Source organism: Sparassis crispa (assembly GCF_003851025.1).
Source record: "Sparassis crispa DNA, contig_000004F, whole genome shotgun sequence".
Taxonomy (NCBI): domain Eukaryota; kingdom Fungi; phylum Basidiomycota; class Agaricomycetes; order Polyporales; family Sparassidaceae; genus Sparassis; species Sparassis crispa.
The window spans coordinates 2770447-2786754 of NW_020939751.1; the positions used below are offsets into that span (position 1 = coordinate 2770447).

At 51.9% G+C, this 16308-nt stretch overlaps 6 protein-coding genes across 6 annotated transcripts; 3 read left to right on the forward strand and 3 right to left on the reverse strand.

Annotated features, from left to right (window-relative positions):
- Positions 1-1103: 1103 nt before the first annotated feature.
- On the forward strand, positions 1104-2836 carry SCP_0509420 (hypothetical protein; the record flags this gene model as incomplete). Its single annotated transcript, XM_027758997.1, has 2 exons — positions 1104-1311; positions 1365-2836. 2 exons carry the CDS (start codon positions 1104-1106, stop codon positions 2834-2836), a joined length of 1680 nt encoding a protein of 559 aa, XP_027614798.1.
- A 1294-nt stretch (positions 2837-4130) lies between these two features.
- Positions 4131-5184, reverse strand: SCP_0509430 (hypothetical protein; the record flags this gene model as incomplete). Its single annotated transcript, XM_027758998.1, has 3 exons — positions 4131-4604; positions 4663-4792; positions 4841-5184. 3 exons carry the CDS (start codon positions 5182-5184, stop codon positions 4131-4133), a joined length of 948 nt encoding a protein of 315 aa, XP_027614799.1.
- A 1995-nt stretch (positions 5185-7179) lies between these two features.
- On the reverse strand, positions 7180-8171 carry SCP_0509440 (40S ribosomal protein S6-B; the record flags this gene model as incomplete). Its single annotated transcript, XM_027758999.1, has 6 exons — positions 7180-7192; positions 7247-7315; positions 7372-7482; positions 7544-7999; positions 8050-8101; positions 8153-8171. 6 exons carry the CDS (start codon positions 8169-8171, stop codon positions 7180-7182), a joined length of 720 nt encoding a protein of 239 aa, XP_027614800.1.
- Positions 8172-8447: 276 nt separating this feature from the next.
- Positions 8448-9032, forward strand: SCP_0509450 (40S ribosomal protein; the record flags this gene model as incomplete). Its single annotated transcript, XM_027759000.1, has 3 exons — positions 8448-8481; positions 8545-8745; positions 8812-9032. 3 exons carry the CDS (start codon positions 8448-8450, stop codon positions 9030-9032), a joined length of 456 nt encoding a protein of 151 aa, XP_027614801.1.
- Positions 9033-9423: 391 nt separating this feature from the next.
- On the reverse strand, positions 9424-10708 carry SCP_0509460 (Pdp3-interacting factor 1; the record flags this gene model as incomplete). The annotated part of the gene is made up of 8 exons (XM_027759001.1): positions 9424-9623; positions 9677-9768; positions 9828-9965; positions 10017-10095; positions 10152-10231; positions 10285-10366; positions 10437-10471; positions 10605-10708. 8 exons carry the CDS (start codon positions 10706-10708, stop codon positions 9424-9426), a joined length of 810 nt encoding a protein of 269 aa, XP_027614802.1.
- A 2466-nt stretch (positions 10709-13174) lies between these two features.
- SCP_0509470 (hypothetical protein) lies at positions 13175-13430 on the forward strand (the record flags this gene model as incomplete). Its single annotated transcript, XM_027759002.1, has 2 exons — positions 13175-13228; positions 13284-13430. The coding sequence occupies 2 exons, from the start codon at positions 13175-13177 to the stop codon at positions 13428-13430; spliced, it is 201 nt and encodes a 66-aa protein (XP_027614803.1).
- Between the last annotated feature and the right edge of the window lie 2878 nt (positions 13431-16308).

Here is a 16308-nt window from a genome sequence, read left to right on the forward strand (position 1 = left end):
TTTGGGATCCAAGCAGGCCACACTTACGAAAATTTTGGATCATCAAGAGTAGGCACACAGGCTTCTACCTCTGCAATTTCGAAGCAATCAGGTAAGGTAATAGAGCCGTAGGAAAAAATTTGGCACTTCTGGGTCATTTGGCATATCCGGGTCAACGATAGTATCGCTGGAGCGGCACGGAAATTACGATGCCGGAGAGTTTGCGGCTGCTGGGCCAACGCCTTAAGTCCTTTTGTTTGTAGACAACTCCAGCCCTTCGGCCAGGCCCTGGCACACGCGTTGTGCCACGTTTCACAACTCATTCTATGTCCTCTTGGCACAATCAGGTTATAACGTTCTGGCAACCTGCTGTCTGTCGCATCCCTGGCTGAAATGATGATGTCTGGCGTAGACTCGACCATCACAGGCTTTCTATCTGCGCCATACACACTTGCGTACGCGTATGTCGTCCCGCGTCATCTTTCATACTAAGCTAACCCGGTCCACACTCCACTCGAAGCCGCAGTGCACTTACAAGGACTGTTCCACAGGCATTTCCATGGTCCGCCGTGGAGACTGACCAGGTTTCTCTCAACGGGCAGGAGCACGTCCGGTTATGGCATGCAAATTACCATACATGACAGACCTTCCTCTTTCTTTCTTCTTTCTCAAATGCCATTGATTATATTTGCCAAGTACTTTCGCTGTGCCATGGCAACGGCGGGACAGCGGGCCGATCGGAATACGTGCTCTTGCGGCTCAGACGGCTCAGTGCGCCAAGGAACGGTTTACGTTTGGGCACCCGGATCCAGTGCCTTGATTTGCCAAATAAAGATCTCCTTAATCACGGAGCTAAAGGAACTAACCTTAGCTTTTTCGTGCTGAAGTCACAGATTATTCCCGCTGGTTGGCCAAATAAGGAAGCAGGCCTTCTTAATCAAGGAGATAAGGCACCTAACCTTAGTTGACTGTTTCTGCGAGTGGCGCTGCTGTGCTATCTGATATGCATGCCTGGCGCTTGCCAAGCGGAATATTCTTATTTAACGTGCCAGCCCCACCTGTCCTCACTATGGGCACGCCTCGCTGTTTCATAAATTATCTCGGCCACACCTTTCCTGACGACCATGGCGGCCACAACCTCAACCACCACCATCACCAACAAGTCCTTGGCATGCCCTGCCTCACGGAAGGTGGTGTCACACACATTCCGGCCCAAATTTCCTCTTGACCCCCTTGCCGGCACAAGGTACAACTCGCCGTGGCTGCTAAACGTGGAGGCTCTCCTCTCGACAGCGCTTCACGCCCCTCGCCATGTCATTCTTGTTCTGGGAAGTGAGTTCTGCCATTAGCATATATACCAAGCGAATGTACTGAGGTCAGAGCAGCACCATCGTTCGACGAGCTCGACACACTGCTTCAATCCCGCCACCTCTCGCAGTCGCTCGTGATCCTCGCGACCCACACGCCACCTGCCATTCCACCCGATATCCTCCCCGCTTTGCGGATTCTCCGCCTTTCAACACCCTTGAACGAGGTTGCAGGCGCAATTTCGTTCGTGAATGTATTGGAGTGGGCAGAGCGCGTCGCGCGTGTTTGGCGCGAATACGGCGGCTCGGGTATAGCTGAGCTGTCGGAGAACGACGCTGGCTGCGACTACAAATCCGCGCATCGTTCTAGCAGTGCTCCCGCTCGACCCGTATCCCTTCTGGAACACCTCAGTGACTCGCGAGCTGGGTCGGAGCGATCCAGCAAAATCCTGCGTCCTCGCCCCCCCTCGCTTCCTTTCGCGGATCCGACACAAAGGGCGTTCGACGCGATCATCAACTTCCTCCCTGATAGTGTCACAGACAAGACGCTCCTCAAGCAAGTGATATTCACTACCGGGGTCGCCCATCCGTTCCTCAGCGCCAGACAGGGCTTATCACATTCTCCATCAGCGTTGCCGCTCTCACTATCATCTCCGTCGACGCCTTCGTCCGTCCGCTCCAAGCGGCGTTCCATCTTCGGCGCACTCAGCGCGGCAGGCGGCCGGGCCTCCATCTTCACATCGCCCTGCGGGTCCAAAAGTGACCCCTCGTCCGTTCCACCCCTCTCCGCACACCTCGTGCACTTGCTTCCCTCCTCACTTCCGTCCACCTCCGCGCTCGCGAAGTTGACGGAAAACATCGAATCCTTCCTACTCTCATTTGCCTACCCGGCCGCCCCAGACCCGCACGCGCCAGAACCCGCGCGGCCATACGTCATGGGCGCCTGTACCTTCGGTACCGCACTGAGCGCAGGCTTTGGTGCCTTGGGCTTGGCATCTGCTAACGAGGCACGCTGGACGGTTGCCGACGCGGTGCTCTGCGGCGCGTTCGACGGCGAGGTCCCCGCGGGAGGCCTGCGGGAGGGCCTTGCAGCGCGGTGGGGCGCCGCGCCCCGGGCGTGGATCGCGGACGCGCGGGACGTGGTGTACGTGCCGTCTCCAGCGTCGTCTTGGGGCGACATCACCCCTCCGCCCACTGCGCATGTGCACGCGCTGCACACGGGGGCCCTGACCGCACAGACGGCCATCGAGCGCCAGAGTCTATCTGCGCAGGATAAGGGGAAGGAGCGCATGCCCGGCCCGCCGGAGATCATGTTGTCGCGGGGCGCGAGCGCAGAGGGCGGCCTGCAGCAAGCCAGTCCGCTGACGCCGAGCGAATTATCGGCGGCGGTGTGTGGGATGCCGCGCTCGCCTGTTGTGAGCTCGCCTACACCGCCCGACTCGGACGATTCGGGCGTGGAGTCGTCAGCGTCGAGCGTCGCGGACGGGGAGAAAGGGAAGGCCGTGAGTGGGACGCGCGGCGGGTGGAAGTTCTGGAGAGTGCTGGCGTAGGCGCATACGGGGGTGGACAAAGCAACATCTTTATCTAGCATGGTTCGTCGCATATCTGCAAGGTTATATTAGACGATCATATTTATCCTCACGTGAATACTTATCCATTGACATCTCGCTTACACTTTTCCACACAAAATACTATCGTTACCCCAGTAATGCAATCACGATTGCAACTCTGCCACTGCTCCTTCGAATCGGGCCCGTCTTGCCTCAAACCTCTTCAGGTCAAATACAGGACATATGAAGTATCTTCTGTGTAACTTCCAATTTTTTTCATGGTGTTGTGTGAATGCGAGACCGAGCGCACCGAAGGGACTTGTTTGCATGCAAGAGCGCCGAATCGGTCACAAATCGTCACGCCTGCCGACCTGCCGCACCGTTGTTCTCTGTCTTGTCGGAGTTTGAATTGCCACGCTTCCTGTCACGCCTGAATTACTCCAGACTTGCAATTCATCGACTTGACACCCTTCCTCTCCGCATTTTACCTGCAAGTTGTGCAGTCAAGGTATCTGGGATCATGCAAATCCAGTACACATTTTTCTCCAATTTTTGCAGCAGAATGGCTTGAGATCGCGAAATTGCACAACTAGTCCTGATTGCAACACCAGGGTAATGATAGTAGTGGAAGAAATCCAGTGCGAGTGTGGATACTAATCTCAGTCTTCCAAGGATCCTTTAGGAGGATGCATGTAGTTCTTACCTCGAGACTACAGCAAGCACCCAGGACGCTTCCACGCTTCCTGCAGGGGGCGTGCGGTAGAATCTGAATCTGATATCGCGATTGTGGATCATTCCCACGAGCCGATTGACATCGAGTGCTTCTGCACCGTACGACTCACTCACATACAGTACTAATATGTATATAGCTTAGCACTCCCGCGTCCGAGGACAATAATGCGAAGTAAAAAAAGGAAACAAGAAACACGAATAAGAAAATATCGAAGCACAGGTCCTAAGATGAAGCTAATAGTGGTGACTTGGTTAGTCGCATGCCGAGTACCTTCAGATTGGGACCACATTTTCGGTACGTGACGTAGAATGGTTGAAGAATAGCATTGCTATTTCTCAACCATCCTACGTCATGCACGGATTTGCCGTCACATAATCAAGAATCTGGCATGGATTTGTGATCATATACGAGCCGATGAATAGTCAACGCAGCATCAAACAGCAGGTATCAGCCACAGTGATAATTAGAACCTAGATGCCACGACAATCGTTCTGCATGGGCCTTGCGGTCATGGAGACGCACAACAAAATGTGAGACAAAAAAGACAGAGACAACACGACATCACAGGCGGAAAGAGTTGAACATTACGAACAGCACCATGAAGATAGCCAGGACATTTGGCGTAAGGTGGTGCGCGCTGCTAAACAGCGGCGCTGACTGCCCAATCGTCTGGTTGAGACAATTCAGCAACGTCGTATCCACCCAGCTTGGAAGGGCCGTGGCGGTGACATTCGTGTCATTCCCAAGCACCGCGGTGTCGTTGTATCCATCCAGAGTCAGCACGATGCTGCTCGCACGGTAGAACGCGACGGCCTGCTCGGGCAGGGGCTGGTCCTGAGTGGCGTTGTATGGCGCCGGTACCCTCGACGACGACGCACCAAGGGTGCAATTCTGGGCGATTGACGCGATCAGTGAGGTCACGGTGCTATTGTCCGAAATCACAAAAAACGTGCTGTTGCTGCCCGTGCTGTTTGACGTGAATATAGCTTCCGCCAAGGGCCCACCCGGTCGGCTGGTGTTGCTTGGGAGGCCATACTGGTAGTCACAGATACTCATCAGAAAGACTGACACGAAATACGACTGGCCACATTACCTCGGGATCGTGCAAATAATATGGGCCATATCCATAACCGGGGCCCCAGACAACAGGCCAGAAGACAAATGGGAATGGTCGCCCCAAGACGCTACCGGCGACGAATCCTGGGTAGCCACTGCCGTACCTTCTGTGGGCACTGTCAGCAATATTTCAAGATCTTGTAGAAGACACGCACGATGTTCCATATACTTGGCCGCGTATGGCGCCGCCAGATGTACGACCAGCGAACGGCTGGCCCGCAGGGATAGTGAAAATGCGCGTCGTTCCACTGCCGTATGCCGTCGCCGAGGTCCTTCCTGCTGTTGAGCCGGAGATGGGGACAGACTTCTGGGTACTCTTGCCGATGTTGCTGCCCTTGCTCCCGCTGCTTCCACCGTTGCCGCCGCTCTCGCCACTACTGCCAGAGTGTCCGCCACTGCTGCCAGAGTGACCACCACCGCTCCCGTGACCACCCCCGCCCCCGCCGCCTTTGCGAGGGTACAGCCGTTGGCTCAGGGGAGAGATGATGGGGATGAACATATGAAGCCCGAGATGGAGGAATTGAAGAGGTGCGAAAGACGGGCTGCCAGCTAAGCCTCAGCGGTCCTTTATACTCCTGCATTCCAAGGCGGTACGTAAGTTTTTTCCCGAAAAGCAAGACAATCGGTTTCCGCATCCATGGCCGCGGTGGACAGCCTCAGCGTTGCTTGAGATTCTACGCCGTGCTACATCTGCGATCAGATTGAGTATGAGATCGCATCACGTGCCCTGGAATAGTACGCGTCGCGACGCGTTAAGAATTAAATTGTGCCAGCCCCATCTTGTAAACCGTGAAAGTATCAAGAACCTCTTGCACTGACGACGATTAGTAGCAACGCGCTGAAGTCTTTCAGTTGTGTCTCAGCACAGCGTCATCGCTCATCGCTCAGTTCAGGCTCCGGGTCACTACGCCACGCCGGGCGGTAAGGCTGCGTGGGCCTCGGATACAAGCCTGTCAGGAGCCAGGAGATTGTAGCCCAAGGGTGCTTACTACAAGCCGAACGGCTGTTGATGTCAGTACACAAGCACCTGTGTCAAGAGGGCATGTCGCGGCGACGAACAACCGGCATGAAAGCTCGACAACCAAGATGGCTCGCCTATAGGCACGGCGCGCATTTCCGAGACATACCGTATAGGCGCTTTAATTTCTTGTATATAGCTGCCAGTGGAGATAATGTCGCTTTGACTCGGATGAGGTGTACAAGCGCCCGATACGCCACTGGGGAAGACGCTTGCTTGGAAACCGTAGCGGCTGGAGGAGGATGATTCGGGCAGCTTCTATTATCTAGACACTTGTAAGCAGTATATTTTGCCGTTTGAATATTTTTTGTGATGCGCACAATTCAGATACCCCAAGCACACTACAGGTCAGCAGGTATAATGTTTGCGAAAACTTTGATCTGTCGGCAGTCGTGCGAGTCGAGAGAGTCATGAAGAGACCAAGAGGACACCTGTAGGAAGCTTCAGAACAGACAAAGTGAGTGGGAACGTGAAACTTGCCGGGCCTACATGTGCTATCGCTCTATAACCTCATCTGTTGCCGCCACTACGCCGCTCGACGCCTCTACTGCCACCGCCGCTCACTGACCAATCTACCAACAATGATCTACTCTATAGGAAGTGGACGAAGCAAGGAACTGACTACAAGACAAGGTAGCATAGGTAATCCGAGCTGCACCTGACCCGGACGTGGCGACCCATCCCTTACAGTGTACCGCACAGTGCAAAAAATTTGTGAGATGGAACTCATCAGAATTTAGGATATGCCTGCGTAAGTGCCGTAGCAGTCGTTACGAAGCTCGAATTCCGTAAGAGCGACAGTGTCCTCGTCGTTTTAGGAAACAGGTGAAGTGCGGGAAGACGCCCGACAGCAACTGCCTCGCAAGACAATATTCTGCGACCAAGAGAGAGCTCGAGAAACAATTGTAGCCATTGTTCTCTGCCAGAAAAAGTATTTGCCCTGAGCCGTCAGAAGACAAGACACCAGGAGTACGCCGTGCAGGTCCACTATCGCTGATATAAGATCGCAGATTGATGATAGAAGCCACGAGACGATAAGAATGAAGCAAAAGCCTGATGAACAAGCTCGAAACGGACGACATAAGGTGTCGTGTGCAGTGGATATGCCCCCTGCGGAGCAAATGCAATCGAAGACATTGAAACCTCGAGGATACAACACCTTGTACAGACGCTCGCATGCTGTGACAGTGTAATTCACACACAAAAGAAGCGAGCGCTCACTGAGAAGCCGTCCACTGCAGTACTCACGTACTAACGGAAACAGAACACGCAGCCCAGACATACACCAGCACGACCAGCACGCGGCCGGAGTAAAACAATACATCTAGCGTGGTCACCTCTAGGAAGCCAGATAGTTCGCCATAGGTCACATGGATGCATTGTATTGCGCGCGAGTGGTAGACGAGAAAACATGACCATAGGTCAACCATACAGGGTGTGATCGCATAGAACGAGAAGTACCCGACGATACGGATTTTAAGCCGTGGCCCTGCAGACGAGCAAGGTCAGTGACAAAGGAAGAAAAGAAGTGGAATCGACACACTTCTTGTGTGATGCCTTCGCGGCTGCCATCTTCTCCTTCTTCTCAGCCACGCGCTTCTGAATGAGAGTACTGTGACAACGTCAGCACAGAGACGCCAACATTCATTTGCACGAAACCACACGTACTCGTACTCTCCCTTCTGCTCCTTCTGACGCTCGATCCGGCGGCGCTTGAGAGAGCGCAGATGACGGCGGCGTTGTAGACGGAGTGGGGTGACTAACCGCTGAATCTTGGGCCTACACACGCGGAGGCGTATGAGCTTCACCAAACAATACGGAACTCATCTATGCAACTCACGCCTTGGTGTAAGGCTTCGCGTTCTCCTTCTTCGCGCTCGTGACCTCTCTCCGCACGACATACTTCCGCACGTCATCCTCCTTGGAGAGGTTGAAGAACTTGCGGATCTTGGTCGCGCGCTTGGGGCCGAGACGCTTGGGAAGGACGTTGTCAGTGAGACCGGGGAGCTCGTTATCGCCCTGCTTGACGATGACAAGGGATAGCACGGCGATATCGGGACCGACAATGCAACCACGGACGGACTTGCGCTTGCGCTCGCCGGTGCGGCGGGGGCGATAGCACGAGTGGCCGTCGGAGAGGAGGAGCCGCACCCGATGAGGGAGGAGCACGCCCTGTTTCATGGGGAAACCCTGCTTGTCGTTGCCGCCGGTGATGCGGAAGATGTAGCCCTTGAACTCGTCACCCAGCGGATCCCCAGGGACTTCTTGTGACATCTTCTTGTCGTAGAAGATGCGGCTGCGGTATATGTCAGGAGCATGCGTAGAGTGAACGAGAGGCCGCCGTACAATTTCCTCTCATCATCAAAGTCGATAGTCTTTTGTTGCCCAGTTGCGGAGTCTGTCGTAGAACGTGAGCAGGTCGATCAGGACTACTCCGGACAAGACTCACTGGCGATGTTCAGCTTCATGCTGCTTGAATATTAGCACCAGTAATTGTAGTATGGGATGCTGGACGTCGACTTGCGTTTAGGACGTGTCTGGTGCAACCGGGAGTAGTGTGGGAACAAGGTTTAGAACTGTACAGTTGTCGCAGCCACACTTACTTTGGCACGTGCACCATATCTTCTGCGCCCAGCAACGGCACACACGACGACAAGCCCTCAGACTCCCTTTTCCGCAAACTCTGTGCGTAGCTTACGCTGCTATGCTGTGCGTGTTGCTGACGATGTGTTTTCAGAGTCACCATGGGTCGCATGCACGCTCCCGGAAAGGGCATTTGTGCGTTTCGCTCATGCTAATCCGCTGAAAGACGTACTGAAATTGTGGTTATGTCTCGATTAGCGTCCTCTGCTCTTCCCTATCGCCGTACACCACCTTCCTGGCTGAAGACGACACCCGAGGATGTCGTCGAGCACATCACGAAACTCGCCCGTAAGGGTCTGACCCCGTCCCAGATCGGCGTTACCCTCCGCGACTCGCACGGCGTCCCCCAAGTGCGATTTGTGACGGGTAACAAGATCCTCCGTATCCTCAAATCCCATGGTGCGTGCTCCCCTCACTGATCCCTCTCCCGGCCGTAAAATTCAGTACGCCGCTCTGGAAATGCAGGTCTCGCGCCGCAGATCCCCGAGGACCTCTGGCATCTTGTGAAAAAGGCGGTTGCGGTTCGCAAGCACCTCGAGACGAACCGCAAGGACAAGGACTCCAAGTTCCGCCTCATCCTCATTGAGTCGCGCATCCACCGCCTCGCGCGTTACTACAAGACGAAGCAACAGATCCCCCCAACGTTCAAGTACGACTCGGCGACCGCTTCCACCCTCATCGCATGAGTGTGCGTGCAGAGTTAGCTGGCTTGACGAGTTGAGAGACGGGGAGAGGCAGGCGGACACACTGTGGGTCGGCCGTCGACGTTATGTGTTATATCGCGCTTTACATGACACCATCGCAATGCAAAATAGGGTTATGCAATATCGTTCTCTGTATTGCGATTTGATTCGATTTGCCTCGTCTGTACGACTCCTTTTCCTTTTCACCGACCGTATACAACAGTGTAAAATCTACTCCGGCTTGGCCTTCTTCGCAGGGGGTCTCGACTCAGGACAGAAGCAGTTAGTCTAGGTTCTGCTGTTATAAAGTCCAACATCTCAACTGCACAATCATATGTACACTCTATCGACAAGATCCGCTGCCACGTATCCGTCCATCGTGTTATACATACGCTCAAGCACGTCCAGCGGCGAGCACCTCCTGCGCGGTCTTCTTCCCCTCGACAACGCTGCGCATGACCTCGAGCGCGCGTCCAAAGTCCTTGAAGACGATGTGCGGAATCTTCTCGCGCGTGCAGTACGCCGCGAGGTCGTTCTCACCGTCGCCCTTGTCCTTGACGAAGAGCACGTCCGCGTGCCGCGCGGCGGACAGGTCTGCGTTCGGGTCAGCGAACACTGCGCAGCGCACAGGTGCGACAGGGACTTGCCTGACACGCCGTCACCGAAGAAGAATATCAGCGGAGGGTTCGGCAACCTGCGGTAGGGCAAGATCGCCTGGCTCTTGTCGTGGCCGTACCCGCTGTGCAATCGTTCACCATCAGCGTCGGGGTTTGCGCGCGGAGCGAGGAGGGCGCTCACCTGCTCGGGTGCCGAAACTTGATCTCCCACTTGCCGTCGGGATGCACGTCCACGTCGTTCGACACGATTTCGATCTCCTTCGCCTCCTCCTGGTCGAGCAGGTTCGTGAGCACGGCACGGATCGTCGGCGTCATGCCGCTGTCAAATCGAGGTCAGTCTCTACCTCTGCAGTCAGGGGAGAACGCGTACCTGGAGACGATGACCACGGGGATGTCGGCGCCCTTGCAGTACCGGTAGAAGTCCTTGAAGCCCGGATCGAGCCCGATATCTGCGAGACTCTCCAGTCAATCTCTAGGACCTTTGACGAAACGCAGCGTTACGCACTCTTCCGCAGGACCTCCTTGCATTCGTCCAGCTTGTGTCCATTAGCGACCACACTCGCGAGCATCTCCCGGAACGAGTCTCTGCATGCGGCGAGGATGAGCGGGAGCGGAAGAAGAAGAGAGGGGTGACATACCGGAAGGTGATCTTCCCAGAGAGCGTGTCTATATTCCCCTGGCGCCGCTTCTCCTTGCCATAGCCAAGGTTGTCGGTCATGTCTATTGAACACAGCACACCACATCAATATCGATCTGCTATTCCGTGCATCTTTGAGGTATGAAAACTCACAATCATTGGAGTCGCGAGTCGTGATAGTGCCGTCCCTGTCATCGCGACCCGAAAAGCGTCACCGCAAGAACAACACATACGAACAATAGAGAGAAGAAAACTATTAGTATCTCGCCACAGAAAACACAGATCTCGCCCGGCGGGACTCATGGGAACGGACCAACCAACCAGTCGGAGAGGACGACGAACTTCTTGTCCTCATGGATAGGTGGGTATGGCAGCGTGCTGACGGGAACGGGCTCGTCATCGAGGCCGATGGGCTCGCCAGGCATGGCTGTAGTGCGCTGTTCTGTTCGTGATATGGTGATATGATGGTGGTGGTTGAGGAAAGGACTTGAGAAGTGGGAGACAGGCCCGCTCTCCGAGTCTGAGATCAACTCATCTTATCTTATCTCAGGACAACCCGCTAATTCCCCCAAGCGCCTGTCCGCAACGGGCCTCCTGGAATGAGTTGATTGTTTCCTCACTCAGGGCATCTCAAGGAAAAGAGAAATTGCCGCATACATTTCAAGTCGCGCTCCTATCGAATCACAACGGAAGACGACTCAGGATCCATCATCTTGTAATGCATTGTCTGTATTGGTCTACATCGCTTGTCAATGGTCTTTGCTTTGGAAACGTAAGTAATGAGTGTCGGAATTTATGATTTGACCGGTTTTGTACGGTACAGTAGCTTACTAAGCAGATCGTAGGATATCTACGAGATAGCTCACTTCTGTACTCTTTACGTGTTTGCAGAGCTCAGACTTATCCTCATTGTTCATCGGGGTCTCGGCATCCACCCGTTCATTTCAACACAAATGCGTCGCGGCTTGCTACCGCTCACCAAAGCTACTTTCAGAGTCTTGAGATCCTTTATTTTGGTACCCCTTCCCTCGTCGACTCTCATTCGACTCTTCGTACCCGATCTCGATGATCTCACTCATCAAAGCCCTGTTCAAGACTTACAGGCATTGTTCAAAGACCTCACCACCCTAGAGGCACCTTGGATTGCCAGATCAGGCCGATCACAATCAACGTCAGCTGCGGCAGTATGACAGGTGCGCGTTGTATCCAAGTTAGCGGTCCGCGACTGTCGCCCATAGCGTGAGCTGGGAGGTCAGAGAGCCTCATATCTGGAGGGAATGCTGTATGGTTGAGGGGTATTGTGATTGGTGGTCAGGAGGCAGCAGAGGGCAGAGGTGTTATGAGGTGGGAGTCACCGTGGCAGATCCCATTGGTGGTCTTCAGGTTGTTCCTTGTGTGTGGATTCTTTGGAGTTGGATACTCCTGGAGTTGGTGCTTGGAGCTTTTGGATGTTGTGCTCGGATAGCATGCATCCGTGCCTTTGTGGCACACTGGCACTTTTTAGCGCATTGGCCATGACTTGGCCATTTCTTGTCGATCTGTGGATCAGACATGTTTGCTCGCCCACTCGCTTGTGTGTCCTTGCACTCTCATCGTCCACTCATCACCTGCATTTTTGCCACCACATCAGGAAAACCCAACTTTATCTTAGGGACTTATTTAGACTTTTGGGTCTGGCAACCCTTATTTAAGTTCATAAGTGGTCAAATAAGTCTCAATAAGTCGAATTTCAGATGCTCAGGGAATATGCCTTAGGCCCTTTTGTCCTTATGTCCTTAAATAAGGACCATAAGTCCATTTAAGTTATTTAAGTGTCCTCTTAAGGAAAAGTGGGGTTTTCCTGATGCATCCTTTCACTCGGATTTTTTTGCCATCACCCGCTATAAGTCGTTGGATATGCAGGCATCATTGCTCTTTCCATTCCCATCTCGAGGCACATCAACTTCATTGGAAGTATTGTTTGCTGGCTTGTTCAGCAGCCATGCAGTTCATCCCTTTTCTCACTCGACATCTTGGCCAGCTCTGATCTCAGGTGGAGTTGGGTTCCTTCATAGTCTGAGGGGGAGTTTTGTTCACTTTTGGTCTATTCCTTACTCTTTTACACTTGTCTGTACCTTTCATCAACTGAGGGGGAGTGTCGGAATTTATGATTTGACCAGTTTTGTACGGTACAGTAGCTTACTAAGCAGATCGTAGGATATCTACGAGATAGCTCGCTTCTGTACTCTTTACACATTTGCAGAGCTCAGACAAACACTTATCCTCATTGTTCATCGGGGTCTCGGCATCCACCCGTTCATTTCAACAATGAGCGATTTGTAGCAGGGGGTCAAGTTGAAGCTGTCTTTAGTAATTCTCTGATATATTCATCTAAATGACTCGGACTCGGAGATGCAGCCACCGTTTGGATGAAGCTTTGATGTAATCTCCATGCAAGAAGCCTCCGTGCACCTGAAGTTCCGCGTGCGACCAAGCGGACGAGCATTGACGACCTCTCCACCGGATGGGTTTGACGCACATGCACGATTCTAGTGTGCATCGGTGTCTACTGAATAGGATTTAAGTTTAATCTTTCACCGACAATTTATCCAGGGTGATTCACCAGTCTATTTCTGGCACTCGATGGCGCCGGGTTACGGTGACTGTGGTTCAAACACTGTGATCTTCCATATACCCCCTCTCCAGAATGTCATAACTTACAACAAATGTCCGCAATGGAAGAATCACCATGTGGTTGCGAGGTACAGGTAAGCTATAATAGGATGTGTGAGATGTACTATTGGTTTCCTTGAGCATCCAGCACTTCATATAAGCATGCTGTCCTGGATGCGGCTTCGTCCAGAGACTTGGCCACTGATACCACGTGCTGCACATACTACGCATTACACGAAATGGATATAGATTCACCTGCACAGTTGACCTCCCCACATGAAAGAATCGGGCCTGTAAGTCATTCTTTACTTTGTCCCAGGTTGAACGAAGTGTTCATTTCTCGAACAGATTGACTATCGATGGACATCTCTCAGTAGTGGCATTCTGGACCTTTACGTTGAGAGCACCTCGAAGGAGGATACAGAATTGTTCCAGAAATGGAAGGCCGACATGGACAATCTCCTGATGCATCAGGAAAACCCCACTTTTCCTTAAGAGGACACTTAAATAACTTAAATCACCTTGCTTGTCAAGGTCTCCTCGCCCCCCTTAATTGCACCACTTTTCCGTGCCCCATACCTGCCCGACTTCTCTCCCGAGTGTCTCCGGTTAAGGCCTTTATGTTCGACTCCCACTGTCATCGCATCGTTAACCCTGTACAGTCTGTTCAAGTTGTTGAATATATAGAACCATCGGCGAGCGTCATGTACAATCTGTTACGTGGCATTGCTTATTCAATCAGTAACAAACATTATCCAGTTGTCTGTTCTCTTTCGAAAATCAGCCCGGTTGCTGTATGCTTGTACTTGTCCATTCAACACTTAACTATAACTATCGGACACAGGGTTTTTTCCGCCATTAATTCAGCTTTTTCTCTGTCACAGCACATGTATGTAGTCTATAAAGAAAATTCACTAGAAGTGAATCTGTGGTGTTCGTCACCCATTCACTTAATGATGGCTCTGACATCTGAGATCTGAAGTACTGAAATTGAATTGTGAACTTCCCCTCCGATCTTGTACAACCTAAACCACTCTGTTGGGGGGTGAGTATTGTTTACTAATACCCTTCAAAATGTCTAGACTACATGTATATCTAACAAATGCATTACCACTCGGCAAGCAAGGTCAAGGCCGACGCCAGTCGGCGCTTCCCTAGTGGAGTTATAGTCCATATTTAAGGACATAAGGACAAAAAGGGCCTAAGGCATATTTCCTGAGTGTCTGAAATTCGACTTATTAAGACTTATTTGAACACTTATGGACTTAAATAAGGGTTGCCAGACCCAAAAGTCTAAATAAGTCCCTAAGGAAAAGTTGGGTTTTCCTGATGTGTTTGTCTGTTGGTTTTTCTCTATCCTGTGTTTTTTTACTCATCCTTTCGTACAGGCAGGTCTTTTTCCACTGTGGTGACTGGTTTTGCAGTTACATCATATCTAACTCTCGAGCAAGACAGTGGCACCATGGCAACACAACTATTACAACAGATTCTTGTGACACTTCAGGAAAATACTGGAGAAGACATGCTATTGCTGCTGCAATCCTCATCAGCATCAGCATCATTCCACCCTACTGCATCTGTCATATTTGTGAACAAATGTTGGTTCATGAGCCTCATCCTCAGCCTTTCTGCAGCTCTGGTGGCTATCCTGGCCAAGCAATGGATCTACTATTTCCACTCCGGATATTCAACTAATCCTGCCATAAAAAATCGCCAGCGAACATATCGCATTGCTGGACTGTATAGGTGGCAGTTGCCCACCCTCATATCCCTGCTTCCAACCTTTCTACACATTGCCTTGCTCTTATTCTTTGTAGGCCTGCGCGAGTTTCTACGGAACCTTAACACAGCTGTGGCCAGCCTTGCAACTTGCTTCATTGATTTCACTCTGGCTGTGTATGCAATTACCATCATCATACTCCCCTTTATTTTCACAGCTTGTCCCTTCAAAACATCCCTGGTCTCCATTTTTTATGGCACCGCCTGCAATCTTGTCTCTGCCGCAATTACTTTGCTGGATTTCGCATGGGTTAATTTTCTGTACAGTCTGTCAATCACCTACTCTGTTGAACCCCTTATGGTGATCATGATATACTGTTCCAAACAACTAGGCTTCCAGGATGTCGAGGCCAGGATGGTGGGGATGCACCAGATGCTCTCAAGCAGATGAAGGTTTCAATATGGCTTTGTCATCCCATTTTTTCGTTGGATGTGGCATTGCCTATCCTCGATATCGGCTAAAAAGGTCGATCTCATCAGAGTGGACTCGAATCCACTGGATGCGGAGGTCCTCTCTCGATTACTTGGGCATGCAGGCCCAGCAGACATGAAAATGCTGGTGGAGGATTCGTGTAAATTCTGTGAACAGTCCAAGCACTGGCCATTCCTCGTCAGCGATGATGCTATCATCTCTGTATTCCGGTACTTGGATTTGCTCATTTCTGATCACTGGACCCCCCCTCCCACAACACAGCACATTACACATTGCTTAGACATGTTGGTGATGATGGCCACGGAGGAGAGTGTGACGAGTCGCTGGGATGCATTTCGTGCTATTCGCTCAACATCGGCAGGAATGAGCTTTCCTTATGACATCCAAGAACCTGATTACATCGAAGATCTCGCCACTACTGTATCAGGCTCGATGTGGACCAACTCTCCCTTGTTGCCTGCATATGATTTACATATCATGGCCGGCATGCTACAATTGAAAGTCAAAGCATTCTGCCATAATGCTGATGGTTGGCGTCGCCGTGGCCAACAATGCCTGTGAGACTTCTACAGGAGTCTCACAGTAACCCAGGAGGCATTCGCAGAGATTTCTGATGATGCACACATAGTGATCATCCACACGATCATCTACACCGCCATCAATGCTGCTTCTGTAGAGGAATTTTCTAATTCCTCGTCCAATTTGTACTCAAACCTTGCTATATGTTCTCTAGAAGTACTCACCCATATCGCACAAACGAGAAATTTAACATTCACCGCTCGCCGTCAGCTGTTGTGGGGTATTTGTGCAATCGTCGATCCCCCGCAATGGATTACATGTTGCTTCGGCACAATCAACATCCCACAATTATCCAGTTCAGAATCATTTCACGGTCAAGTTGCTGCGCTTATCTCTGCGCGTTCGGTTTTGCGTATATTTTGTGACACCATCCCAGACCATGTCCGTCAAACCATGGAAGAAGTTCTTCCGAATTTTCTTTCTCCCAAAGCCCCTTACTCAACTGCGGACCGTGTTCATCTGGCCAAAGAAGCTCTGCGCTCCGCAATGCTTTCCATCGAGGGCTTTATGCTCTCCACACCTAGATCTGATGGTGCAACAGATCTGGATAAAAAAGATCGAGCTCGCATCATCTCTGCTGGT